Raw genomic sequence first — 27,623 nt, 5'->3', positions numbered from 1 at the left:
GGCCTATGCCCATATTTTGTTTATTGACTTTAGTTCTGCTTTTAACATGTTGGAGCCTCCTCTGTTTTTACAGAAACTGAGTCTTTTCCTATCTTTGCTCTCCAACTATAAATCCATCAGCACTAGCGTACCTCAGGACTGTTACCTCACCACTCCTGTTTCTCTTATAAAATAGATTGTAGCTGTAACCCCAGTAATCTGATTTTCAAATTTCTCAATGACACTGCCATACTTGGCCCGCTATACGAAAACTCGGATCGCTCGCTGTACTTACTGAGGTAAAGACTTTTGTCTTTTATTGTGATGATCACCATCTAGTCATCGATACAAGACAAACTAAGGAGATGCTGCCTGACCCTGAAGCGGTGACAGCTGACACCCCAGTGATTATTCATAATGAAGAAATCGTTTAGGTTAAATCCTATAGGTGTTTTGGTATTCACCTCCATTACCCCTGTAGCTGGAATGGCCACACTGATAATCTATGTTCTCGCTTACAGCAAAAGCTTTGTTTCACAATTTAAAGGGAGGGGTGCTACTAAGTACTGACCATGTTGTGCAGCCAAACCTTTGCTCAATGCTTTGTTTACTTTCCTATTTTTGAAACTGTAAAAAGTGAAATAGAAAGTGGCTTGCCTTAAATAATTTAGCTCATGTTTTTACCTGTTTGGCTATTCAAAGTAGCAAAGATTGTATCCTGTGTGAAACCTCTGCATGCCACAGTTTAAAATAATCAAAAAATATCATAAATATCAGAAGTAGTGTTGAATGTTTAGTGAAAAAATACACCCTAAAGCAAAATCCCCAGATGTTGACCTCACAGGAGTGAGAAAACCCCCCCATGAAAGATGGTGTTGAAAAAGGAAAATGAACTATCCAGTTTTATTCTTCAGAGAAAAGAGACTTATTGTTGCTGATTAGTGAGTTTTACTGCAAATTGGTCCTGAAAATCTAAACCTGAAAGAATACTGCCAAGTCATGATGCAGTCATCAGTTACTGGCCCTCCCAGTTTCATCCCCAGTATTCTAACAACAGCACTGTGTTATTTATGGTCTGTTTTTCCACTGACTGCAGCAATGAGTCATCTGGAAAATAATTTAACTGCAATGCATTTTCTTGTCAAGGTTTTTATAATTGATACGTGCCAGGTCCTTTCTCTTTTCCTTCCCATCTCCCTTTTCCTATTCTATTTTTGTCAAACACCTTGGTATACCCTTGGTTTTTTTAGTGTGCTTTATAAATAAAGTTTATTATTATTGTATTTTTGCTGCTGTGCACTGCTCCACTGACCTGGGGCTGCTGCTCAGGTCTGGTTATAGACAGCTGTGAAGAATTGAAATCCCACTACTCTGGGTTGAGCCCACAAACGGGACCATCTCCCTTCACTGTCACTACAGAGCAATGGCGCTACAGAGTTGGAGAGGATGTCAAAGGTAAGAAGAGAGGAGTAAGTGTGCCACTGGTCCAGGTGTGGGACCATGATCGGTCAAAACAGCACAGACGGTCCAGTTAAATTTGTGCAATTCCTCAAGGCAATGTAAAGTTGAGTAACACAAGAAGAACATAGAATAAACTGTTCAAAGTTTAAATAAATTTTACTTGAATCATTCACTCTCTTTAATCCTTATTACATCCCTCCAGATATTTGCTTTTCTCTTCCTCGCCGTCTGTTTTACCGGCTGCACTGCAGAAGCTCCGCCACGCTCATCTTTTGCTTCACCTGTTTCTAGTTTCTTTATCTTTGTTCTTTCTTGCCTTTTCAGCTTGACTTTTTCGCTTGTATTTGTCAATCTTTATCAACCTGCATGAGCGCAATGGGAAGGTAGCGAAAGACCGAATGCGTTAAGAGATCTGATTGGACAATCCAGTGTCAGTAATAAGAATGTACGAATGAGCGGCTGTCAGTAATTGTAGGGCAGGTGTTCAGGATCCCTTCGAGTCGGTGTTGTGCCGTTGCCTGTACACTGTCGGCCTAAAGGATTGAGCCGTCACTACATAGGAATAAAAAAAAATTAAAACGCATTCGCTCTGGCTCCACCCCTGCTTAGAAGCAACAGGTAAGCCACCTTGGGAAACTCCATGGTGACATGGGTGTTTTGACCCACACTTTGAAGCAGAGTTCCTGAAACATCTGCGCTTCTTAAGCTCGACACACTGTCGAAACAGAAGTATCCCTATTCAATAGCTATTGCACCTGCAGTGCTCCACCCTATACATCAGTAGTACGTGGTACTCGATGTTTTTCACTGACTGCAGTAACGAGTCGCCTGGAAAATAATGGATCTTCTTGTATTGCTGCTGTTGTGCAGTGCTCCACTCATCCGAGGACACAGCTCAGGTCTGGTTATAGACAGTTGTGAAGAATTGAAATCCCATCAATCAGGGCTGAGCCCACAAACGGCACCATCGCCCTTCATAGTCACCACAGAGCAAAGGCGCTACAGAGTTGGAGAGGATGTCAAAGGTAAGAAGAGAGGAGTAAGAGGGTGCCGACTAGATGGACTGGTGTTCTAGTACCGTCAGTATCGAACAAATAAATCCGATGTATAGATTTAACATCATTAAAGTCCTGGTTAAGGTCAGGAATAAGGTTATGGTCAGGACTAAGGATAAGGTTAGGTTTAGGGCTGGAACGTCTATTACCGCGGGAGCGTCATTGCACTGGATTCCAGCCATAGCCCGCCGCGTACCATAAGAACGCTGAAGGTCTCCTTTCGTGTTCCTCAGGAACGCCGCGGGACGCCTCGGGAGTGAGAACGGGTGATTTTACGATCGATCAGCAGTTCACTCATTGCCATTGATATGTTTGTGATTTCAGCCATGCAACTAAATCAACAAAGAGCATTAAACCCCAAAGCAGCAGGATCTCAGCCTGTACAGAGAAAAATCATAATAGAAATTATGTATTATTATCTAAGAATGCCGTGTTTTTAAGGGCTAACACCAAAATAGGGAAACATTTATATATTTTCAGGCAATTTAAGAAGCATCTCTGTTTTAAATCAGACTCTGACATATCTGCTTGTAATACAGTAAAACTTTGTTTTCATCACATGACTGAGAACACCGGTGCCGGTGCCATTTCTGCTGTTTTCTTGGCCAACTTACTCTTACAAAAGACATTTTTAATGTTAATTATTATTTTTTTAACTGCATAAATAAAGGTTATATAAAAGTCACTGCCACAAACTGATTGCGGCTTCTACCTTGTTACACGAATGTTGTTTGTGGCTCAAGATGACTTTATGGCATCCATGAGGGATGCATTTGACATATGTTTCACATATTATAGCCCAACAAGTTACTTATAGCAGTTTAAATACGAGCAATCACTTTATGGCACAACACCGGCTGGGGCAAGGAGGGGCAACTCTCCCTTAAGCAAACATCCTTAAATCAAACTTTTAGAAGTTGAGAAAGAAAATAATAATTACCCAAAAACTGAAAATGGGCATGATTTGCTACAGTAGCTGGAAAATCCGCTGGAAAAGGCACACATGAGATGATAGGTTTCACCTCTGGTTGGCTCGTTCCTCGTTGTTTTTGTGCAGGCTCGCACAGCCTAGGCAGATAACCCCCACTCACCCTCCCGCCAGCTGAACAGCCAGTCACTGTTTGCAATGAGCTGGTGTCAGGTTTCTCAGTAGGCAGGGCTGAGCAAAACGAAGCAACACATCTCTGTCGTTAAAATCATAGCGAATCTTAAGATAATTAACAGCTAAACATACATCTATCTTTCTACACTCAATGGGAGACTAGTCCATTGTTCTTCTCACAGTTTCAGTCCGGTAGAGAAGAGTTTTTTTCTGTGAGCCTGTCTGCTGCATAGAGCAGACTGGAGGATCTGCGTCTGTCAGACACCACATGTAACAAAAATGAACAAGCAGTTTCCTCGTTTCATATACTGATGTAATCACAGCGATTTTAGCAAAGCTTGTTCATTTCTGTTACATAGAAGAAAGAGGAATTTAGTGATTTTGGCTCATGAGAAGTCCATAAGAAATAACTTGGAGATATCTATATCCAGATAGATGTCAGGGACCAAGCAGTAAAGCATAAAGGACACAGGTGGTTTTAATTTAAAAAAGGGGTTTTATTGACCCAAAAATATGAAAATATATTTAACAAAGACAAAACTTAAACAGGCAAACCAATAAAAGAGGTCAACTCAATAGACTAAACTAAAGCTTCAAACAAACATATGACAAACTGACCTCCTGAAATGACACACAGGGGAACTTAAATACCGGTTTAGCTAAACCAAATGACACACACGGGCGAAAACAAGATGGCTGCCATATAACCAACTAATGCAAAACAATGAAACATCCCCCAGGCAATGAAGCATGTGGTGCAATCCAATTAGGCTTTATATATAGATATATATCTATATAGGTATATATATATATATATATATATATATATATATATAGATAGATATAGATATATATACACTCAACAAAAATATAAACGCAACACCTTTGTTACTGCTCCCATTCCCCATGGGATGGACGTAGAGACCTAAAATTCAGTCCAGATACACAATATAACCATCCCTCCCAAACAGTGGTCACAAATCAGTCCAAATGTGTGGTAGTGGGCACATCTGCCATATTGAGATAATCCATCCCACCTCACAGGTGTGCCACATCAGGATGCTGATCTGACATCATGAGTAGTGCACAGGTGTACCTCAGACTGCCCACAACAAAAGGCCACCCTGGAATGTGCAGTTTTGTCTAACAGCAAAATGCCACAGATGCCACAAGCAATGAGGGAGCGTGCAATTGGCATGCTGACAGCAGGAATGTCAACCAGATCTGTCGCCCGTGCATTGAATGTTCATTTCTCAACCATAAGCCGTCTCCACAGGCGTTTCAGAGAATATGCCAGCACATCCAACCGGCCTCACAACCGCAGACCTCGTGTAACCACACCAGCCCAGGACCTCCACATCCAGCAGGTTCACCTCCAAGATCGTCTGAGACCAGCCACCCAGACAGCTGCTGGAACAATTGGTTTGCACAACCAAACAATTTCTGCACAAACTGTCAGAAACCGTCTCAGGGACGCTCAACTGCATGCCCGTCGTCCTCATCGGGGTCTTGACCTGACTCCAGCTCGTCGCCGTAACAGACTTGTGTGGGCAAATGCTCACATTCGATGGCGTCTGGCACGTTGGAGAGGTGTGCGCTTCACGGATGAATCATGGTTCACATTGTTCAGGGCAGATGGCAGCTGAGAATGTCCCAGTTCTTGCATGGCCAGCATACTCACCGGACATGTCACCCATTGAGCATGTTCGGGATGTGCTTGACCGGCGTATACGACAGCGTGTACCAGTTCCCACGAATATCCAACAACCTCGCACAGCCATTGAAGTGGAGTGGACCAACATTCCACAGGCCACAATTGACAATCTGATAGACTCCATGCGACGATGTGTTGCACTGCATGAGGCAAATGGTGGTCACACCAGATACTGACCGGTTCTGGGTCCCCAGACCCCCAATAGCGCAAAAAACTGCACATTCCAGGGTGGCCTTTTGTTGTGGGCAGTCTGAGGTACACCTGTGCACTACTCATGATGTCAGATCAGCATCCTGATGTGGCACACCTGTGAGGTGGGATGGATTATCTCAATATGGCAGATGTGCCCACTACCACACATTTGGACTGATTTGTGACCACTGTTTGGGAGGGATGGTTATATTGTGTATCTGGAATGAATTTTAGGTCTCTACGTCCATCCCATGGGGAATGGGAGCAGTAACAAAGGTGTTGCGTTTATATTTTTGTTGAGTGTATATCTCTCTCTCTCTCTCTCTCTCTCTCTCTCTATATATATATATATATATATATATATATATACAGATATATATACAGATATATCTATATATTAGGGGTGCAACGATATTCGTATTGATATTGAACCGTTCGATACAGTGCTTTCGGTTCGGTACGCATATGTATCGAACAATACAACATTTGTAATTTATTTTATCAATTTTCCTTCTGACGATGCTGTCTGTGTTGAGCGCTCAGTGAATCTGTGTTCGACTACTCCGCCTAGGCTGCACTGTCCAGCGCAGATCCACTGAGCGCTCAACACAGACAGCATAGTCAGAAGGAAGAGCGCAGGGCAAGCTAGCGAGACAGAAGTTAAGCTCTCCTTGCAACAGGCAAATTGAACTTCATTCAGATCTGGCGTTTGGAATTATTTTGGTTTTCATGTGACGTATGACCCTGAAGGTAAGCGAGTCATGGACTAAAGTAAAACAGTATGTTGGATGTGCCATGCAATGCTCAATGGACTACTTGCACTAACACTTCCGCGTTCTATGTAGTCCTGCTCCAGTGCTTCCGGTGCGGTTAAACCATGGCGACGTTCTACACTCGATGCCTACAAGAGCTCCCAAAATTGAACATCACCGATGTTCAACGGATTTGCAGAGTGACGACTACCCCCGCCAGCAAATTAGATAAAGGATTTAAGTTATATGCTGCATCATATATACACAACTACGAAGGTAAGAAAACGTAAATTAACCGACAAAGAAACGCTAGCTAACGTCAAATGCAAACACTACGTTACTCCGCTATGTCCTTCATTTGATGTCAGTTCTCTACATTACATGTTTTCTTAAACGGTGTTTTATGTCGTCCTAAACTATAGTTGAGGTTTTCTTAACTAATGTCACTTTTGTTGTTAGACACTGTTATATTAGCGTTAGGTAGTTGGCTAACTATGGAGGTAGTTAACTACCTAATGCTACTCTTGCTAAGTGTAAAATATATATGTTTAAGACATGCTGAAATGAGTAATACAGAAATAATGCTAATGGTACTTGTATCTTTATTCAGTGTCCAATAAAGACAGGTTGTCAGGGGAGGTCGGTGTGAGAGCCCTGTGCTACAGGTCGATGAGGAAGAGTGAGGCACCACACAGACTAAGTGTAGGCAGGAAGCTGTGTAAAGTTGTTAATCCCCGTTCAGTGGGGTTCAGTTCATTTAAGCATTAGTTAAGTTCATTCCTAAAGGCCCATCAACTTGAATGTTTTCCTTGTCTCCCTGCTTTATCACTCCTAATTTGACTAGTCAGATAGTTAAATCAACGTGTGTTTGGGTGATCAGAAACATTTGACAACAAGTTAATACTGCAAATATACACAATCTAAGTTATTACAGTTATCAAGCATGGTTAAGTTGTTTTAATAGGGAGAGAAGGAAACACTATGGTAAATGGCCTGCATTTGTATAGCGCTTTTCTAGTCCCTAAGGACCCCAAAGCGCTTCACACTACATTCAGTCATTCACCCATTCACACACACATTCACACACTGGCGATGGCAAGCTACATTATAGCCACAGCTGCCCTGGGGCGCACTGACATTGACTAAGCATTCAGGAGGGTACGTAACCATAACACTGAACTATGTTCCTGTTCAGCTCTTCCATGAAGATGTTACATTTTTAATTTTCGTTCTTTCTTCTTAGATTAAGCTTCTGGATTCATCGCCGGTGATACTGACACATAGCCAGTGCTCCTGTGTGGCAGGCGCTGTTATGTGCAATCACACAGTGGCACTGCTCTTCCAAACAGCACACTACTCACAACTCAGAGTGCCGGTTGTCCCCCCTGTGCATAGCTGCACGGAATCTGAACAGCAATGGCACAAGCCACGGACAGTGGTAATTTAAATGAGGTTAAAGTTTTTGAATTAGTCCATGTTTACATATGAACAGCAACACCATCCATAGTAAATGTGTCTTCTGTTAGGGTGTGAGGCCAGGACCCATCAACTCCATGATCTTCACTAAGCCAGTACCAAATAGGATGGCCCAGACTGGAGTACGGTAATTACATTTGTAAAATTTGGTTTCATGTGTTACAAATATATGTTGCTATTTTTTTCATACATACATGTGTCAGAATAGGTATTAATTTACATACAACATTACACTTTCTGAAGACGGCTAACTCAGTCATGTACATATACATCCCAGTCTCTAACTTATGCACCACTGTTTTACACCTTTTGGTTTTTAGTTTAGTTGTTGTTCAGTATAACAACCTTCTTCCTTACATTATTGTCATTGATGTTTTCTTTAGGAGTGGCTTCTACAGAGGCATGGTGGGTCCGTTACCAGATCCCTGCTTGTTCAGAATAACGGAGGCATATGCAAAATTTAATATTGAGGACAGGCCACTTGTGACCACAATGAACATGAGACCTGACAAGCCCCTTGTGGAAAGTGCCTTTGGGCTGGTGCAGGAGGGCAGTGTTCTGTCATATCAGCAGCCGGTTTTGACAACCCGGTACATCACACTACACCGCGATGCACCACCAACACCGCACTTGCCTCTGGAGGGGTATGACATCTTGCCATCAGATTGTGTGTTTGTGTGCTCAGAAGAAGAGCTTCTGCATCTGAAAAGCTTGTCTGTAACTCTGGAAATGGCTCACAAAATAGAGGAAGCTACACGTGAGCAAAGCTCTTCGTCTGAGTGGCATCAGCTCCGAAGGCCCAGAGTGACTGCCTCTAGGTTTCGGGAGGTGTGTCACGTCAGAGGCCAGAGCTCGGCCGAGTCACTAGCAGAGCGTATATTGAAGGGAACAAGGCAGACAGCAGACATGAGGAGAGGAACTCAGATGGAGCCTGCAATAGCAGCAGAGTATAGTAGGCTAATGAATGTTAACTACTCACCCTGTGGTCTGGTCATTCACCCCATTGCCCCCTGGCTTGCTGCATCTCCTGATGGTGTTGTTTTTGACCCCAATGAATACCCCCAGTTTGGCTTCGTCGAATTCAAATGTCCCAATGTACAAAACTTTATTGACTGCAAATATGTGCAGATGGAATGTGGTACCCCTAAACTAAAAAAGAGCCACGCATATTACTGGCAAGTGCAAGGACAACTGCTCATCAGTGGGATGCAGTGGTGTGACTTTGTTGTGTGGGCACAAGAGGACTACCTAGTGCAAAGAATATACATGGATATAGATGTGCACAATGCAATCAGAGAAAAGGCAGACTATTTCTTTTTTTACATATATATGCCAAGATACCTGTGTTTGAAAAAATGAACAGTGAAAACAGCAAAAAGAAAAACAGATCCTTCAGGCTGGCTGGAACAAAATAACTGATGTTTTATTTTCAATATATTTCATGAATTCTTTTGTTGTTACATGTTACTTTTATGTGACATCAATAAACTGTTATTTAAGCAATGGCATCAAATTAATTTTTAAAAACACACATTAAAACGTTGAATTTGTGCAGAACTTATTTACATGGTAAGTATTTAAAACTCCATGCCTAGCATACTGATATACATTTAGACAATAACTGAACTGTAGAAAATGACAAATGGTATTTTTGATGTTACAAAAGTTCAATGTCACTTATGGTTTTAAAACGATTTAGTGATTTACTTTATAATTTTGATAAATAGTTTTGTTGAATCTGAATAGTAATATAGTAGTATAATTAAACAGTATTATTAACATTAAACATTTGCAATGAATTTGAATTATCAATAACTGAAACTCAACTATCGGCACTCAAGTACCAGTTCTGTAATCAAGTATTGTCAGCTGAGAAGGAAGAAATTCAACTGTAGTGGCCTCAGCTGCAGGTCATTTTCCATAAGTTACTTGTACTGGCACTGGTGTCTTGGGAAAAATCCATCTTGTCTCACTTAACCCATTTTTTAACTAATGCTGTGTTCTGGTAATTTGACAGCATACATGCCACTGCAAACAGTTGGTTGATATTATAAACATGTGACATGGTAATGATGCTATCAAAAAGTTTGTTCTGTTTGATCCTCCTAATGACTCGCTCCACATGTACCCTGAGTCTGGCTATGGCCTGCGTCTCCTTAACCTGGTATGCTGGCATCTGCTTCTGCTTAGATAGAAAAGGTGGGCAGTACACTTTGCATTTACAACAATCAGTGATTAGGAAGCCCTTATCTACCATCACTGCCATGTCTTCAGTCAACTTCTCAGCAATGCCTGATTGTTTGAATAGTTCCTTGTCACTAACCGAACCAGCATACAGATTAGAGATGAATGTCACTGGACCATGTGGAGCTATGCCAACCAGGGCTTTCATCGTACAGTGGGATTTGTACGAAGAGTACATTTCACTTTGGAGAAGTGGTGAGGATGGTGTCTGACACCTCAGCTCTGTACAGTCAAGGATCATCTGGGTGTCTGAGAAATCTTTGAATTCCTCAGGGAGGTAAGCTTGCACTTCTTCACGTGTAAGCCAGATGCACTGAGACCCCAGTGCAGTGGCAAGAAAATTTGTCCATGTTGCAATAATGCGGCTCACTGTGGACTGGTGTATGTTAAATCGGTGTGCCAGGTCCCTCTCCTTCAAACCAACTGACAGGAAAACCAGGAAAAGAAAAAACTCATCAATTGGCTGTAGCAGCTGCCTCTGGAAGGTGAAAACAAAAGGGAAAATGTTACTCCTTAAGCTATGAACTAGTAAAATTATTCTTTTCTTGGCTAAATGTTTTGTAATGGTTAGGCATACCATACTGTACCATGGGGTAAACAATGAGGTGCTGTAGTGCACAGGTGTATGTATGTAAAGGATACTGAGTCTAGCATACATACACCTGTGTATGTATGCTACTGTACATAAAGTAATGTTATTGTACATAAATACAATAACATTACACCTCTAGTTCTAACTACCAACAAACCCATAACCTACTGTTGATGTGCGTGCAGGTGTCAACACTTCTTCGTTCCGATTGGCAGCTGACTTGGCTCTTGAAACCCGGATCATTTTATAGATGCAAGGCTCAATCAAAACCCAGAATGCCATCAAATGATCATAGCTTGGAAATCTATTCACGAGAGAGACATACATCATGTCAATCATTAATTAACATTACACACTGACATAAAAATAATGTGAACTGTGACAAATATGCTAATGGTATGCTGTATAAAATAGTCTGATTAAGAGTATTTGGTGTTGTATTTTACCTGTAGCATTAGGATATTGTTTAAATACTAAAGCATCTACATAAAACATACAATCAGCAGAGAAAAAGTAAATTTCTATTTTGTTTTCATTAAGACTGGAAAAACTTTCTAAATTTAACTGATGGTGACCTTGGTATATTTTAAACAGTTAGCTTGAATAGAACTTAGATGTACCTGGTATAGAATCGGATGTCAGTGTCGGAGCCAGCAAAACGCTGTAACCCAAATTCTCGCTGGACACGTAACTCCTGTATTTCCTTCCTCAGAGTCTCCACGTCTTTGGACAGGTCTTCTGCAGCTGATGCAGATATGTCCAATGCAGATGGCTCAGGGACTGAGCAGTAGTCATGATCTCTTGTAAGACTGTGCTCTTCTTGATCGTCAGGAGGAACTAGTTCAGGGCGTCGCTCCGTTCTCTCCCAAACACTACGCCGCGGTGGTTCAACTTTATAGCCATTCCACTCAAAAAGTGTTGGTACAGCACCTTTAATAAGCCGCCTTCGACCATCGAGGGTTGTTGGCTCTATGAGTTGATCACTGGCAAAGTGTCTGCAGCAGACCCTGGTGTGAGAGGTAATCGTGAAATGATCCCGGCGTATGTTTAACAGCCATTGTCTTCTCAAGTCGGAATGGGTCGGAAAGGCATGAAAACTTAGTATGCCGTTAAATTTGGCTGAAGCTGAACAAAGTGGGACACAGCAATGCTCGGAGTATTTCTTCTCCTGTTTTTGAAAATGTTCTGTTTTAAATACTTTCCTTTTTATACTCATTCTGAAGCGACATTAGCATAGCTACCGATAGATAAGCAAACGTACCGGAAACGCACAAGCGGTACTATTTGGAAACGGAAATACGTCACATGCCCTAGTGCAAGTAGTCTATTACATTGGTGTGAACTAGTGTGTTAGCGCAGTTAGCTCGTTAACATGTTGGCCGTCTAGCCCCATGCACGGAGCGATCGGCGGTAGCTCGTTAACGGAGATTTGCCGTGTTGTGGCGTTAAGGTCATTTCAACGAGATTAACCTGAAAGCACTAGTGGGAACACAACGAATATGACTGCACATTTACTCCGACATCATCCTAGTGCAAAGACAAGTGAAAGCAGACAAAAAAAAAGCAAGCATGCTACTAACTTTAGCCGAGTCATTTAGACAGCTGTTAGCACTTGATTCTCCTTATGCTGCTGAGAATATAGCCCGGAAGAAGCGGATAGTATAGCTTTTATTTTGGAAAGAGCCATTTCTCTGTAATAAACTCTCTTTTCCAAAGATGAGTGATTCCTCAATCAGATACAGGGCTTGCAATATCGCTAGCCCGACGTCCCGAAGCTAGCGATTTTTTCAGTCGGGCTACCAAAATCTATCTCTTCCCTGCCCGTCGGGCTATTGTAGGAAGGAAAATATATGTCAATGCTTTTGCATTCTTTCAGAAATGTAGCTGGGTAATTATGTCATTGGCATCGGTGAGCCACTGTCAATATGTGACATATTGAAGTCGCGTTTGAATTTGCGCTTGTTTTTTTGCTTTCACTTTGCAATCGTGCGAACTGTGTATAGAGAGCGACAGCACTGATCTGTGAGTGATGATAATTTGCGCACCAATTCCTCTGACATCGTCTTATTAATCGTTAGCTTACTATGCAAACATGACAAGTGAAATCTCCCGCAGCAAGCTTAAACATGTGAGAGGTTGATCGCGCAGAGAATCGCTGAGCTTATGTGAGTGCCTGTGTAAAAGCATTTCAGTTCTGCTGAGCCAAAAACAGAGAAGTTATGACAAATCAGACTATAAGGCAAAAAGAAAGTGCAGCTTTATGGTTTCATGGACAAAATAATTTCTGTGGCTGCGATATGATGAGCTAAATAACCAGGGCTGCACATAAGTGGTCCGCAGGTGCGCTGTCAAAATAAAAAACACGCACAAGGGTTAGGGTTAAATTTAAAAACTGTACTTTTGAGTTAAAATATATATTTATAATTTTAATAAATGACAAATTAAAAATGCATGAACATTTTTTTGTATCAAAAAAATATCGAACCGTGACACCAAAGTATCGAACCGAACCGAACCGTGAATTTTGTGTATCGTTGCACCCCTACTATATATCTATATCGATATCTATAGATCTATATCTATAGATCTATATCTATATAGATATATCTATAGATATATATCTATATCTATATATATATATCTCTAAGTTTTTGGAAAGGGAAGCAGGAGACTGTCTGCAACTGAACAGCTCCACTCTCCTCAATCCACTCTATAACAACAGAGTTCAGTTACTTGCAAAACAAACAAGCTTAAAACGAGAACAAAAAGTTAAAATGCTCTGTTCTAAATCTGTGTTCTACAAATTAGTTTGAGAATTGTAGGAAAAGACATGGTGAATCGTTTTCTTTTTTCTTTTTTCTTTTTTATTACTATGCCAACCCCTTTTAAGTTTTGTAAATATTCGCTATAGTGAGAGGTCTTATTTTATTCTTGCTTTATTTTGCAAATTTATTTGAGAATCAGGTCATTCAATTAAGATACATTCCATGTTGGCTGTAAAGAGTTGGACGGATACTTAATTTTATTCTTTTAATTTTTATTCTATTTTTTGGTTTTATTTCTTAAGATTTGGTGAACTCTCTTTTTTTTTTTTTTTTTTTTCTTTTTTAAATAATAATTTGGCCACCACTTTCCTGCCTCCGTTGCCACCATTTGCCCCCTTTACATTTCTGTCTGGCCCCTCATATATGCCTGTCTAGAAGCGGCCCAGTTGAGAACTGTCCAACTGACTGAATAAAATGTTTTTCTGTGATTCCAAGTTGAGCTACAGGGTCCGGCCTCCACACCATTCACAGGTTTCCTGTTGGAGGCTATAGAAGTGGGAAGTGAGACTCCTGTAGGTTCCTTTGCCACACCAGCAGGGGCTGCTAAAGTCCTCACCTGCAGCCAAAGACCTGTGAGTTTCCTTTCATGTTAATGTGAGCATCATGCATGATCATATGTTATACCTTAAGTCTACTGAAGGGCATATCAATCAATGAAGTAAAATGAAAACATTTAATGTATTCAGTACATTACTGAAAAAGACAGTCAGGTTTTTTTCTGACGCAAATACTAAAGAAAACAATGTGAACATGTGCAATAGAGCAAATCTTAGACCTACCTATACAAAGTTAATACATAGTTTTAGTGACAAGCTGCAAGGTGCATAATTAAAATTATATTGCAATATTGTTTCACAGCACATCATTTGATTTGCTTTCCTTTGGTAACTTTAACTATGTATAACAGTGACTGAAACAGTATAAACATGTCAAATAACGAAAACAGATGATATACAGTACATTCAAACAACATAATGATGTCATAGTCTCTCTCTCATGTGTGTGTGTCCAGAGCTCGGCTGTGTCCCACACATCAGGCTTTAATAGCAGCTACATTCAGGTGACATGGAGATCAGAACCATCAGGAGACATCAAAGCTGTTCAGTTCCGGTAAAGTTCATTCATTCTAGCAAAGCACTTTGACTAAGTGTTTATACCCCAGTTCACACTGGTTTTGGTGTCGCTGCAGTGCATCCTTTGTGCAGAATTCTACAACATTTTGGGTTAATGTGATGAGCTCTGTCCTGACCTTCACTAATGGCAGAGCTGCTAGATCTGCAGGTGCCCTCACTGGGAATGGCAGTACAGACCCTGCACCACTTGTTGTAAGTAACAATGTCTGTTTTGAACACAATATGAAATTCACTACCAAACAAGCTGGTTGAATCATTGGCCAGTTTAACTGATTTGAAAGTATCCGTTGGTTTTGAGGCTGATGGCAGTCTACCATCTTTTATATTCTGTGGCACATCTTATACTGGGGCTGACTGTGGATCAGGAGATGGGTGTACACTGCTCTATCTAGCACAGACACACTAAATGGAAAGCAATAAATATTCTGGCCTTGATGGACAAATATGAAAGATGAAAAAGTCAGTCTAGCAACACTGCTGTTTATGTAGTTTATGCGTAAACCTGAATTTTTAGAAATCTGCTTCACGTTTGTTATACACTCTTGAATTTCTAGAGCTTTTCTTGAGAGCCCAGAGTTAGCATGGCCCATTGAGCTTGGGCGCTTTCATACAATAGGTGTTTTCTCAAAATCAGAATTTTCTTTTTTGTTTAAGATTTGACTGTTTTTGTTAACTCTTAATATCTATCACGTTAGTGTTTGGTTTTCTCTCAACTGTGAGAGAGATTTTTCAAGCGAAGTCTCACACATGCATTTTGGTCTTGCACAAAATTTCCCAATTGGGAAAATAGGCAAAAACCTCAGAGGTTGATGTTAGGGCCAACATAGTGGTTAACGGTTAGTACTGTCATTGACACAGGAACTCTGCGTGTTCTAACTGTGCCTCTGTGGATGATATACTTGTTAGATTAGTTGGTGATTGTAAACAGTATGGATGTACTTATGTACTCAAGCCATTTATACCTAGTTTCTAAATAGCTTGTTAGCAGAACTATAGAACAGTAATGTGCAGTACTGAGCTTGGCTTAATGTTAATATATATGCAAACTGAGAAAAGAAAATGCTAAATGGTATATTCAAGTACAACATGATGATGTCATGGTTTCTTTCTCTCTCTTCCTCTGTGTATGTCCAGAAATCAGCTGCATCCATCTCTAGCGCTAACTGTGGCGTCACCAAAGTGTGCTTCAGTCAGCCTTCAAACTGTGACCCAGCAGTCAGTGCTAGCTGTTATTTCATGTCAGCCATGATGTTAGCCGGTGGTACAGCTGTCCAGTATGAGATGACTGGTCCTTATGAAGGCTACATCGCTTTTGGATTCTCTGATGATCAGAAGATGGTAGTGTAATGAAAATGTTCTTGATTCTATGACTGTTACATTTTTTTTAAGAGATAACAATAGTAAGGCTCTTGGCATACTTGTACATGAGCAGCACCTGTGGGTGAACAGCTGCTGTTACAACTTCAGTTTGTTTTTGAAAGTTCACAACTTTTAGAAAACATCTGGGGCCTGTTCTTCGTACGTCGCTTACTACATCCAAGATCAAATGACACATCCAAGACCAAATCATCGCGCTAACCGTGAGCTCGCTAATCCGGTTCCCCGAACACACCTGCTGTTGACGATTAGTACAGCTGGACGCAGTAATGTGACATCACTGGGTGTCGTAAAAGGGGCTACGCATCGATAGTAGAAACGTTGATCGGCAACCCGCTGATTGGTCGGCGAAAATGTCGAAGGGGCGTGCTCGGTATTTTCCGGCAGCAGAGCCGGAAAATACCTCATGAGTGAGGGATTTCAGGAGTTTCAGAGTTTAATTAAAACGCAAGAGAACACTGCAAAGGCTGCAAAAGCAAGGAGAGAGGGCTGGCAGAAAGTTGCTGACAAATCAAACTCGTAGGTAATTTAATAATAATAATAATAATGGATTGGGTTTATATAGCGCTTTCCAAGGCACCCAAAGCGCTTTACCATACCACTATTCATTCACTCCCACATTCACACACTGGTGGAGGCAGCTACAGTTGTAGCAACAGCTGCCATATCGCGCCATCGGCCCCTCTGGCCAACACCAGTAGGCGGTAGGGTAGATCTATCATATGACACTATATTGTCCAATATCATATGGCATTATATTATATTATAATATGTTATATTATATCCCCTTTCACATTAGAGCCACAACAGGACCCACAAGAACATGGGAACAAGTAAAAGTGGAATACAGGAGTATTCTACAGAATGGTAATATTTATCTCTTAGATTGCTTTTCGTCTCTTGGCAAGGTAATACTGGCCTGTAATACTCTGTTAGTTTGTTCATAACAGCAACCAAGAAAAGGGCAGAGGAAAAAAAGACAGGTGGTGGTCCTGCACCCCCTCGTCAACAAGTTGGTTAAGTAAATAATACCCTCACGGGAATATCGATATCTCTCTATGAGCACACTGTCGCGCTGAGCTAAAGGATCCTGTCTATCCCGCAATATACGCTGAATTCTGAGGACTCTCCTTATCAATCTTGCACCTTCCGCAATGGGTTGGTCGCGTATACGGACAGGACATGGCTGCGACAGACTTCCCAAATCCACCTTCGCTTTTATAGCCGTGGTCTCTCATCTTGATTACACGAAGTAATTTACAATTACTACTCTGAAATATGAATTACATCTGTAATAATCACATACATGTAATAGAATGTTAATAGTACATTTCCCTTTTTTAGGAAATGACCTGTATGTATCTGTGTGAAATCAATAAAAGGATCAGGTGCTGCATTATCTTTAGTTACATTGATGTTATTTATTTATGGTGAAACAGTGGTGGAATATCGCTGTTGCTTTCGTATAAATGACGCGGACATACCTGCGTGGCCGCGATCTAATCCTGTTTACATAAAGTAAACCTGCTCCCGAGCAGGTTTACGCTTACGGCTCTGTTGCTATGACAGCAAGTCCCGGATGAGCTTCGGGGAACCGACTGATCCAGGATCACGCGAAATCGTCAACAATCTAATCCGGCTAACCTACTTAGCGAGGTACGAAGAACGGGCCCCTGGTTGCCTTGTTTTCCCAAACAATATCAACAAGTTTGGATTTTTTCCCCCCACAAGAATTAATCATTAAATAATAAGCATGCTAATTCCTTACTATATTTGTCTTTCCTCAGGGAAACGATGATATTTATGTTTGTGGAATGAACAGTAATGGACAAGTTGGTGTGCAACATATGTATTCAACAGGACGAACAACTCCACAAGTTGTTGCTCTGGTACTGAAGTTTTTCTGATATCAGTGATTTATATAAGGCTAGAATGTTTAGATATAATGCTTTGTTTCTGCTCTTAAAAATTGTGAAATTTCTTATGTGTCCTACAGGGGAACGTTTATAATATAACAACGTCATTGCAGAACAATGTCATCAGTTGTTCCTTCACTACTACGGAGATAATTTCTATACAGGGGACTTCAGGTTTCAGCCAATCCTACTACTTCATGTTTGTCTGCGGACCCAGCAGCAATGGTAACTACATGTGCCAGACTGTTTCTTACACCACAGCAGTGTAGTTTATATAACTTAACCTATCATATCAATAAATTGAAGATAGCATGCGATGAAGAAGACTATGGACTTCACAATATACTTAGAGAAAATAGCACATATGTCTCAAGACATGCATGCAGGTGATTGGATGAAAAAGAGTGTCCAAACTCTTCATGTCAAGGCTACATGGTGGTGAGGGTTTGTCGCCCATAAGAAAGATCTGTTCCATCACTCTTAAAATTTAGGCGATTATTTAAATGTGCAATCTTTAAGCACTTCACTCTGAAAAAACGTACTAATAACAAAATTATACTCAAGTAAATACTTTTATTTTGAACAGTTAAGCAGGGCCTTTGATTGTACTTCCTTTTCCAATCGTGTGAACATTTTAAAAGAAGTCACATGTTTAACAACCCTGGTCAGTTTATGAAAAAAAAATATAAAAGAATATTTTTCATGTCTATGTTAAAGTTTCTTTCTAAAGTGTTTTTCTTTTGTAAAACAACAAAAAAATTTAATAAAAATAAAAATATCATAAAGGAATCATACACCAGCATGTATCTAAATTTTCGATTACAGATTCAAACTTACTCAGCCATTGTTGTTGTTGTTGTTGTTGTTGCCATGGTTGTTGATCAATGGTCATGAGAATTTGCATAATTATGATTAAGGAACTGACCTCCCAGTCCTTTGTTCCTTCAATGGGCTGGTTTCAGTCATTATGCAAATGTACTGTTTATAAGATTGGGGAAACCTGCAGTCAGCTGAGACTGAAGACGTCACCTGGATGATGACGAAACGTTTCTCCCACAAAACGCTACGTCCAGATGAACAGAATCAACTTTTGGAAATACTCAGCCATTAGCATTAAAATAATATGTTTCATGCTTTGGCCATGTAATCACTTTCATCACCTTTCAATACTTCACTTATGGATGTGTTTTTTTCAGTAACTGCAGCTAATTTTTCGTCTCGACTGAGAGAGCAGATGGTTATTTTCCTTCATTCGTCCTGGCCGTGTTACTCTTTTTTTGATTCAGCTTATTCTGTGTACACACACACAGCTATACATATACAAACAGTTGTGTATAAGCTTTGCGATATCTTTGCTACAGGACAAATCCAATTCCATAAGCACGACTTCGTCAGCACTACTAAGATGGCCATTTCTACTCCTGTTGTAAGTGAAAGGGGATTTCCTGATATCATCAAAGCTCATGGTAAGATCCTGCACAGAGAGGTCTCTGTGTGAAAGAGTCACTATGTAAAGTCCTTTCTCACTTACTTTGGCCAACCAGTTGACAGTTAGTACACTGTGTTAACCGGTGAATAGTCGAGGATACATGCTACTGGGAACATGGGAAGACATTGAATTTTTTCTTCCATTAAGATTAAACTATTTTATCTATAATACCAAGTAGACTTACATTTCTGTTGCATTTCACAGCGTTTAATGACTAGACTACATTAGATTAGATGAAACTCTATTAATTCCTTGGATTGGTTCCGCCGGGAAATTCAGTTTAATCCCTCGACGTGACAAAATAGACCAAAAACGTGGATTGGGTTTTACAAGTTAGATGCATATTTCTTGGCAGTAACTCTTGCCTCTTTCATGACACAGTGACTTATCATCATGCAAAACAATCATTTGTAACATATTGTACGAATGTACACCATCAAAATCGATTGTTTGTATACAGTTTGAAAGCTATAAAAATATTTCTGTGTTGTACTCCTAATGGCTTGCCTCAGTTGGTTTAATTCTTTTTATAGTAAACCGATATATAGACTAAAGACATGTTGGGACCAGGGAAAGAAACTCATCTTAACTCATAAAACAAAGAGAAGTGGAGAGAACTCCAAAACTAAACTGTTTTTCAGGGTCACTAATGCTGATTGCCTGGATGACCACGGGAACACTGGGAATGATGGTTGCCCGGTATCTGAAAACAATGGCCAAGGGAACAACAATGTGCAACAAAGATCTCTGGTTTGTGGTGAGTCATCATAGAAAAAAAACATACTAAGAAAATATTAAGTATTATATGTCAGATATGTTAGACTTTTAAGACAGTTGGTCCAAGCTTAATCTTATTTGGGAACTGTTGATTTTGTATATGTTTGGCTTGCTTAATATCATGTTGTATTCTTTGTGTTCCTCCAGGTCCATGTTGGAGTAATGCTTCTGACGGTAGCAGCCACAATCATTGCTTTCATCCTCATTTTCGCTCATACTCGGGACTGGTCTGGGGTTGGTACACTAACTCTGCTAGTATCAGAATTATTACAGTTTTATATTTTTAAATTACAGATCAATCAAACAACAAAACTGGCTTTACCTATGTAACACACTATTATTTGCCAGTAAATAACGATTTTTATGATATGAACTTGGTCCTAGTGTCGAAGTTCACAAAGGTTTTGGTTGGAATTACTGAATACAAATTATTGTTTATTTGATACATGAATCCAAATATCCTTCAGATTTTATTGTACCACATTTGAGTCTCCTTTAATACCAGCTTTAAAATGTTCTGCAATTAGTAAATCTACGGACAAGATACTGAGCCTTGAGATGCACCGTGTGTGTGTGTATGTGTGTGTTTGTGAATGTTACAAAAGCACTTAGGCATAGATAAAAGTGCTAAATTAAGTGTATAAGCCGTGAGACCAGTTTTCCCGTGCTTCACTCAGGAACGTCAGTTTGAAGAGGAGAAAGAACTTTACGGGACTCCGATGTGAAAAGATGTAACAAAAAATTTATTCTACAGTTTGCATCTTACAGGAGTGGTCAGGTTTAACTTATCCTCAACAAAATAACCTACTACGGTAGGAAAACCGTGTGGCTCTGTTCTACCCTGCTGCCGTATAGCTTATGCCGTGTTAACTCTTTTTCTCTCTCCCCCCTCCCGCACCGCATGCGCTAATTTGCATACATCCGTGATGCCCGGATTTTACTATAAACACGAGTCTTTAAGGCACATATATTCATGGTGCTACGTAACCAAACCAATACAGCAATAAAATAATTTTAGTTCCACCATAAACATGCATTTACTTCTTAAATTATTAATTACACAACCACGCTTAACAACAGCGAAATATAAATACTAAAACATATGAACTATCTTAACTTGGCTCCCACATTAAGTGTGTTTGTGCATGGATAACCAACGGTAGTACTAGGAAATGCTCAACCCAAGGATATATATGACTGGCTATTAGGATTGATAAAGTCCAAAATAGCACTATTTTTGTGTACCCTCATGTAGGATCTATTCAATTCATTTCAACTTTATTTATATAGCGCCAAATCACAACAACAGTCACCTTAAGGCACTTTATATTGTACAGTAGATCCTACAATGATAGATACAGAGAAAAACCGAACAATCATATCTCAGAATCTTCGTTCCACACTTGCTTGTGGAGTCTATCGGAAGCACTTTCCTTAGCAATGCTGTTGGATACCTCGATACTTTGTAAGCTAACTAAGTTCGGTTATGGAGTTAAAATTTCCAAGGACCTTATTGTTGATCTTTATTTCAGGCATGCTTGCTGTTGACTATAGAACAGTAATCAGGATCGAGGAAGTCATGAAAAAGTGATCTAGTGACTTTTGTCTTTGCCTTTAGGCGCTGAGCATTAATTTTACCTCCATCTGTCTTGTGTGTGATCTGGATGGCTGTATTTAAGTCTTTGAAAGCAGAGAGAAGCAACATCTAAAACGGAAGCTGAAGAGTGTTGGAGCATCCTTGCTTGACTTGAGTGATGGGAAACTCATCATCATCTCAGCCAATGACCAGTCTTGTGTTTACACCATCATGAAAGAATCTGATTACTTTTTCCATCTTGGGAGGGATTCCTGTTCAGAAAATAGCGTCATACCCAAGATTGTGGGCATGACGCTAATGTTGAACACCTTAACAAAGAGGTTTTACAGATGCATATTGTGTTTCTTACATTTCTTTTGGATCTATCTTGCGGCGAGCATTATGTCAACGGTGCCTCTGCTCTGGGGGAAACTGCACTGGCTTTCTGGTAGTGTCCCTTCTGAAGATAGGTATTCAACCTTTTTAAAATCACCTTATAGAGGATCTTGCCTGCTTGATAGTTGACACAACAGGACTTTTCACCTTTGCCTTTGTGCAGCTGCACTATTCTGGCATCTTTCAGATCTTGGGGTAAATAGTCATCCTCAAACCACATAAAAGGAAGTGAGTAGGAAGGTGCTTTATAAGTACCGATCCATTTACCGTTTAAGACCCACAGACTTGTGTCCTCTGAGTTATCATGCAGTTTGTCACTGTGTTTTTAATTTCATTAAAAAATTTGCTTATCATTAAAAACTCCTTTGCAACCAGAGATAATTACACCTTACAGTAATTTAAGCGATGTAAATTAAACATTAAACAATACTATACAACACAGATCAAAAGCACAGCCAACATACTGGAAGATATTATTAAGTAACTCTTCTTAATAGTAATGGTAATTATTAAAAACAGCATCTCTATAAAATCAAAGTATCATTTAAATTTTTTATTTGTCTTGACATTCTTTAAACACTCTCTGTAGTTACGTGTTTCCACTGTCAGACTGATATTTACATCATCATGATTACCAGTGTTAATGCTGTTGGTTTCCAGGGAGCACATCCAGTGTTGGGTTGTCTGGTTATGATCCTCTCCTTCTTCCAGCCTATAGTGGCTATGCTGCGCTGCGGACCACAGCATCACCTGTATGTATCAATCTGTGTGTGCTTCTAATTTAATTTACTATGGCATGCCAACACACATTTTAGAGTTCAATGACTGTTTTACACACATTATTGTTTTTTAGTACACTTATTTGACAAATTTTGGAAACACCATCAGCCAAAAGCATGGGGCAGCACCTGCTTAATGACTGCATTCACTGTTCACTCGTTTCAGTGTAGTTGATAACCTCTGATAGCTCTGTTCATATTTCTTCCATAAATATCATTACAATTTCAAATCTTTTCCATCTTTTCTCACTGCCACTTTACTGTTCAGTGTACCAAATGTTTAGTTATTTCACTGAATGGCTGTAGCTTTGGAGGCCATGCTCCATGCTTAGCCCCAGTTAAGTGACTGTGAAGAAGGAGCCACCATCATGGATTGAACACTGAACAGTTCAGCCAATCTCCCAGTGTCACCAATATAACCATCCGCCCAAAATACTAAATAAGCATACATATCCATGAATGAAGTCATTTCTCCAAAGGGAAACAAAACTTTTTTCTCAATGGAAACACTCATATCTCATATCTACAAGACCTCGCAGTACCTTATTATCCTAACAGAACACTTTGCTGTCAGACTGGCTGTTTTTCCTAGAGTTTCAAAAGTAGGTATAGGAGGCTGCTGCTTTCAGCCCCCTCTACCATGAAACCAGCTCTCAGAAACAGCAACCCTCTCTACTTTTAATTTTAGGCCTAAAATTTTCCGTTTTGTTATAGCTTTTACTTGGGGCTTAATCAGGTGACCCAGAACCATCCGCTGGTTATGATGCAATAAGCTTAGGATGCCGGGTGATGCACTGAATCTTCTTCACAGATCTCTTTTCACTGTGTGTTTGTCCACCACTGCTGCTTCTGTCAAGCAAATGATATGTGCTGTCCTTTCTTTCTTACACTGACTTCAGCGGTTTATGTTTTCATATTTATTCTCTTTTGTTTGACAGGCGGTATCTATTCAACACATCACATTTTTTGAATGCAGTGATAATAAAATCTTTAGCCGGTAAGCCTTTGTTTTACTTCATGCTGTTCTGCACTCTTTTATAAATTCTAATTTATTTTCCAAAGCAGACACACCGTCACCCGTGCTGTTGGTCTTAAATATGTGTTTCTTTGTGTTACACAGTGGGAGCCATATTTACAGGCCTGAACTTGATTGACAGCAGTGATGGATGGTTAATGAAAGTCATGGGTGGCTTTCTTGCCTGGGAAGCTCTCTTTTACATCATGTTGGAGGTTCATAATGGGAAATCTAAGGAGAAAGGTAAATCTTTGTTTTTCCTCATTATAAGTAATCATCACTTAGAAAAGTGCATGTAAAGGTTAAAGGTTTTTTCTCCTCCTCATCTCATCATTCTAGTACAAAAAAATCTTTTTTCTCTTTTTTTTCAGAACTTTTCCTGAAAAGTTTTCTGACAAAGTCTAATCAACCTTACTGTTCTATAGTGTAACCCCTCTCAAAACATGCTCCTCTGAGGGACATTCATTCTTTCTAGGAGTATTCCAGATTTGCCTCCTCTCTTAAGTCTTTTCTATTTTAGTTTTCAGTCCAATATTGGCCTCCCTCCCTTTTTCAGTCATATTTAAAACTACACTTAAAAAGCTTCATTATTTCATGACATGAAAAGGGAACAGGCCTTTACTTGGCCATTGAACTGTTTCTTAGTCTAGTATAGGCCAAAAGAAACTGGGAGTGTGTATATGGCTAAATGGTTAATGTAATTGTTAATGCATTATTATTATTATTATTATTATTATTATTATTATTATTATTATTAAAAGAAATGTAATCACATATTTTATGATTTTAAACTGTTTAAATCATATGTAAATGAATATGTAAACAAATTTAAAATGAAATGAAAGCTGAAATCAAATAACTTAATCTACCGGTATAAATCAAATAATTAAAAACAAGCCAGAACTAATCTGAAGTAAACTGAAAAATAAGATTCAGATGAGGAAACACTCTGGGGGTTGGTTGTGCCCTTTTTAACTGTTGTTTCTTCTCTGGATTTCAGGCAGTGCTACTGTAGACGTGGAATCAGAATCGGTAAGTTGAAAGAAATATAAAAGCAATTAACAATTAATCACCATAACACTGCAATGATCTTTTAATTGAATTACATTGTTTTGTTAGGTAAAAATTGATGGTCTGCTGATCGGTCTGTTCTTTCTGGGAAACATTTGCTTTTTGGTGGCACTTTTGGTTGGAATTGGGGTGAAATAAGAGCCCCAAAAGAATTGTCTGAAGAATTGTTTTTTTTCTTTTGGTATTTTATCCAAATACACCTGATGGGATATTGTGCACTGAAAGTTTGGACCCATTGAGATTGTTTTCTCTTTTTTTTTTTCTTTTTTTTTTTTTTTAGTGGATGTTTTTGTTCGATATTTTCCTTAAGCTTTCAGTTTCATGGCTAACCTTAAGTTCAGTTACTGAAGTAAATTGGCAATCAGCATCTAACCAAACTCCATTTGGTCAGAACTGATTGTCCATTATAGAGTGCAATGATGTTTTTCCACGAGCATTATAAAATTTTTAGTTGTTGATTTTTAGGAATCCTAGTTCCTGTTAGAGGTAAAGACCTTATATTTGATTCCATGTGAGCTGATTTCTGCTATCCAATGTTTTCTTGTATTTTGTTGTTAAGTCTTTGTTTCCTGTTATGTTGCTTCCTGTTTTATTTTGTGAGTCTCTTGTCTCTTATGTTTTGTCCTTGGTAAGTTTAAGGTGTGCTTCATACACCCATGTGTTTCTAATGCATGTATAGTCTTAGATTCTCTTTGTCATTGTGTTGGCTTACTTACATGTGTTTCTGTGGTTTTCGTTTCTGGACTTTGACATGCTAATAAAAGGTCATTTTATGAGTTTTACCTTAAGCCTGTCTCTGACTGCTGTATTTAAGTCCTGTGTCTTCCTCAGCCTTTGATAAATATAAAGTAAAGTAATGAATTTTTCTGTAGGCAAGCCAATTTAGCTACCTAACCCCCCCCCCCACCCCCAAAAAAAGGCATTTGATTAAAAAACAAAACAAAGTTATTTTACACAATGTGAAAGCTCAGAACCCTGAGCACAACAAAGGTTTGTTTTAAAAAAGGTTGGACATCAAAATGTTGTGAAAAAAGACCAACGTACTGCTAGAAAAAGAATAAAATGAGTGGGAGACAAAGAGCATGTCATCTGTCAAGATGCTTATTTACCATTCGTGGTGCCAAGAATTTAAATTATAGGTGATGACAGTCAGCAATTTCATTTTTAATAAAAGATGAGATGAAACCTGAAATATTTTTAAATTAAAAGATTAAAGCCTTCCCTTTAATTTTCAATTTTGTTTTCATTTTTTTCAATTAACGGTAAGTAATTTGTGGTTTTCCTTTTCTTTATGAATGGAATTGACCTTTTAAAAAAATGATGATGATAATAATAATAATAATAATTATTATTACTACAACAGTGCGGGATAATAATTATTTTATCCCCAAGCAAAGCATCACTTATTGTTTGGTGGAGAAACCTTTGATGGGTATGTACATGGTAAGCTTCTTAGTTTTATCTTTATATTAATATAATTGTTGTTGTTGTTTTCATAACTGTAACGGGTTTGAAAAACGAATGGAAATTGTTATGAAATCCTCGAAATATTGGTTTCACTTTCATATGTTGAATAACATTCACCATAAAGTCATATTTACTATTGTTCATAATGAATCTGTAAATAATGTCCTTTTTAATGATGGCTTCAATAGGAGAAGCCAGTCATGTACCTTATAGGTTCTACATACATACATTTGAAAAATAAGTGAGCAGAAGTTTCAGTCTGTTCAAAAAAGTCACTGCGAGGATACGTGCCAATTAAAAATTTCAAGTGCATTTCTTTGGCTTTAGAAGTCATGAGGAAATGTAGTTATTTTGTACATATACCTGTTCAGAGATCTTTGGATCTAATTAAATTACTCTCAGTCTCCCATGATGTTTAATGTGCATTTATCAAAATGCCTTTGATTAAGCATAAAAGAGATTCAGTTTGATGCAAAGTGATTGCTTAATTTGGCCTACGTTATCTACACTGTAGCAGTCCTTGTCACAGTCTTTGCTAGTGTGCTAATTTCCACACAATGCATTTTCAGCAAACAAAAGACAATGCTGTTTCTGAAACAAGTGAAAAACGTAGCTTTTATTCAAATACATTCTCTAACTTTTATCAAAGTAGGATTCTTTAGTTACATTCATGCCGCTGCATAATAATAGTCTTGAAATTTAATATTGTTAACAAGAATATAATTTTACCCTTTCCACATGATCACGTAGCAGCCAAACATATAGAAATAAATATATTTCTTGGCCCTTAGAGGGCACCCACATGTCAGCTAGTCTGCTCAAATGAAACTTCAGTGTATAACTATGACTGGGCAATAGATATCCTTTTTACTGGAGAACTCTATATGCTGAGGTAACCCTTTTGTGTGTGTGTTACGCCTGTCGATGCGTTGTGTTCTGGCATATAAATAAGAGGCAGGAGACAGCACTGGATCTCTGGGCTCTTTACTGTAAGTCGCTGCAACATCTGCAATAAATTGAAATACAGAGCTGTGAGCTGTGTGTGTTGCGCGCCTGCTAGATCACCTCTCCTCTGACCATGCTGAAAGAGCTGTGACCAGGGCACACATGCATGCGCCTACGTCATCACGGCATAGAGGATCGCACTGGCCACAACAGACTCATAGAAAATCCTTAGCATTGTCCAGCAGATATTGAAGAACCTCAGTCGCCTCAAAAAATAGAGACAACTCTGG

The 27,623-nt window shown here is 39.3% G+C and overlaps 3 protein-coding genes across 3 annotated transcripts; 2 read left to right on the top strand and 1 right to left on the bottom strand.

The window, feature by feature from the left end:
- The first annotated feature begins 2,166 nt into the window (after window positions 1-2,166).
- Window positions 2,167-25,709, top strand: LOC101474291 (putative ferric-chelate reductase 1). Its single transcript, XM_076887587.1, has 15 exons — window positions 2,167-2,465; window positions 13,828-13,964; window positions 14,405-14,502; window positions 14,582-14,717; window positions 15,660-15,863; window positions 17,690-17,791; window positions 17,899-18,043; window positions 19,180-19,284; window positions 19,949-20,064; window positions 20,232-20,318; window positions 22,717-22,808; window positions 23,774-23,832; window positions 23,956-24,093; window positions 24,851-24,882; window positions 24,970-25,709. The coding sequence occupies exons 1-15, from the start codon at window positions 2,279-2,281 to the stop codon at window positions 25,057-25,059; spliced, it is 1,728 nt and encodes a 575-aa protein (XP_076743702.1). The 5' UTR covers window positions 2,167-2,278; the 3' UTR covers window positions 25,060-25,709.
- Window positions 7,438-9,365, top strand: LOC143419393 (uncharacterized). Its single transcript, XM_076885917.1, has 3 exons — window positions 7,438-7,693; window positions 7,782-7,858; window positions 8,115-9,365. Exons 1-3 carry the CDS (start codon window positions 7,568-7,570, stop codon window positions 9,088-9,090), a joined length of 1,179 nt encoding a protein of 392 aa, XP_076742032.1. The 5' UTR covers window positions 7,438-7,567; the 3' UTR covers window positions 9,091-9,365.
- LOC143419391 (uncharacterized) lies at window positions 9,268-11,881 on the bottom strand. The gene is made up of 3 exons (XM_076885916.1): window positions 11,188-11,881; window positions 10,736-10,871; window positions 9,268-10,453 (listed from the first exon to the last, which is right to left on the bottom strand). Exons 1-3 carry the CDS (start codon window positions 11,781-11,783, stop codon window positions 9,701-9,703), a joined length of 1,485 nt encoding a protein of 494 aa, XP_076742031.1. The 5' UTR covers window positions 11,784-11,881; the 3' UTR covers window positions 9,268-9,700.
- Window positions 25,710-27,623: the final 1,914 nt, after the last annotated feature.

Source organism: Maylandia zebra, linkage group LG1 (genome assembly GCF_041146795.1).
Source record: "Maylandia zebra isolate NMK-2024a linkage group LG1, Mzebra_GT3a, whole genome shotgun sequence".
NCBI lineage: Eukaryota > Metazoa > Chordata > Actinopteri > Cichliformes > Cichlidae > Maylandia > Maylandia zebra.
This window is presented reverse-complemented; position numbering and strand designations above follow the sequence as displayed.

Coding starts and splice junctions, on each gene's coding strand:
- LOC101474291 (XM_076887587.1), top strand. CDS start 2,279: ATGGATCTTCTTGTATTGCTGCTGTTGTGCAGTGCTCCACTCATCCGA. Junction 2,466..13,827: donor AGTTGGAGAGGATGTCAAAG/GTAAGAAGAGAG, acceptor TGTGATTCCAAG/TTGAGCTACAGGGTCCGGCC. Junction 19,285..19,948: donor TGATATCATCAAAGCTCATG/GTAAGATCCTGC, acceptor ACTGTTTTTCAG/GGTCACTAATGCTGATTGCC.
- LOC143419393 (XM_076885917.1), top strand. CDS start 7,568: ATGTGCAATCACACAGTGGCACTGCTCTTCCAAACAGCACACTACTCA. Junction 7,694..7,781: donor GGCACAAGCCACGGACAGTG/GTAATTTAAATG, acceptor GTCTTCTGTTAG/GGTGTGAGGCCAGGACCCAT. Junction 7,859..8,114: donor ATGGCCCAGACTGGAGTACG/GTAATTACATTT, acceptor TGTTTTCTTTAG/GAGTGGCTTCTACAGAGGCA.
- LOC143419391 (XM_076885916.1), bottom strand. CDS start 11,783: ATGAGTATAAAAAGGAAAGTATTTAAAACAGAACATTTTCAAAAACAG. Junction 10,872..11,187: donor GACATCCGATTCTATACCAG/GTACATCTAAGT, acceptor TCTCGTGAATAG/ATTTCCAAGCTATGATCATT. Junction 10,454..10,735: donor CACCTGCACGCACATCAACA/GTAGGTTATGGG, acceptor TTCACCTTCCAG/AGGCAGCTGCTACAGCCAAT.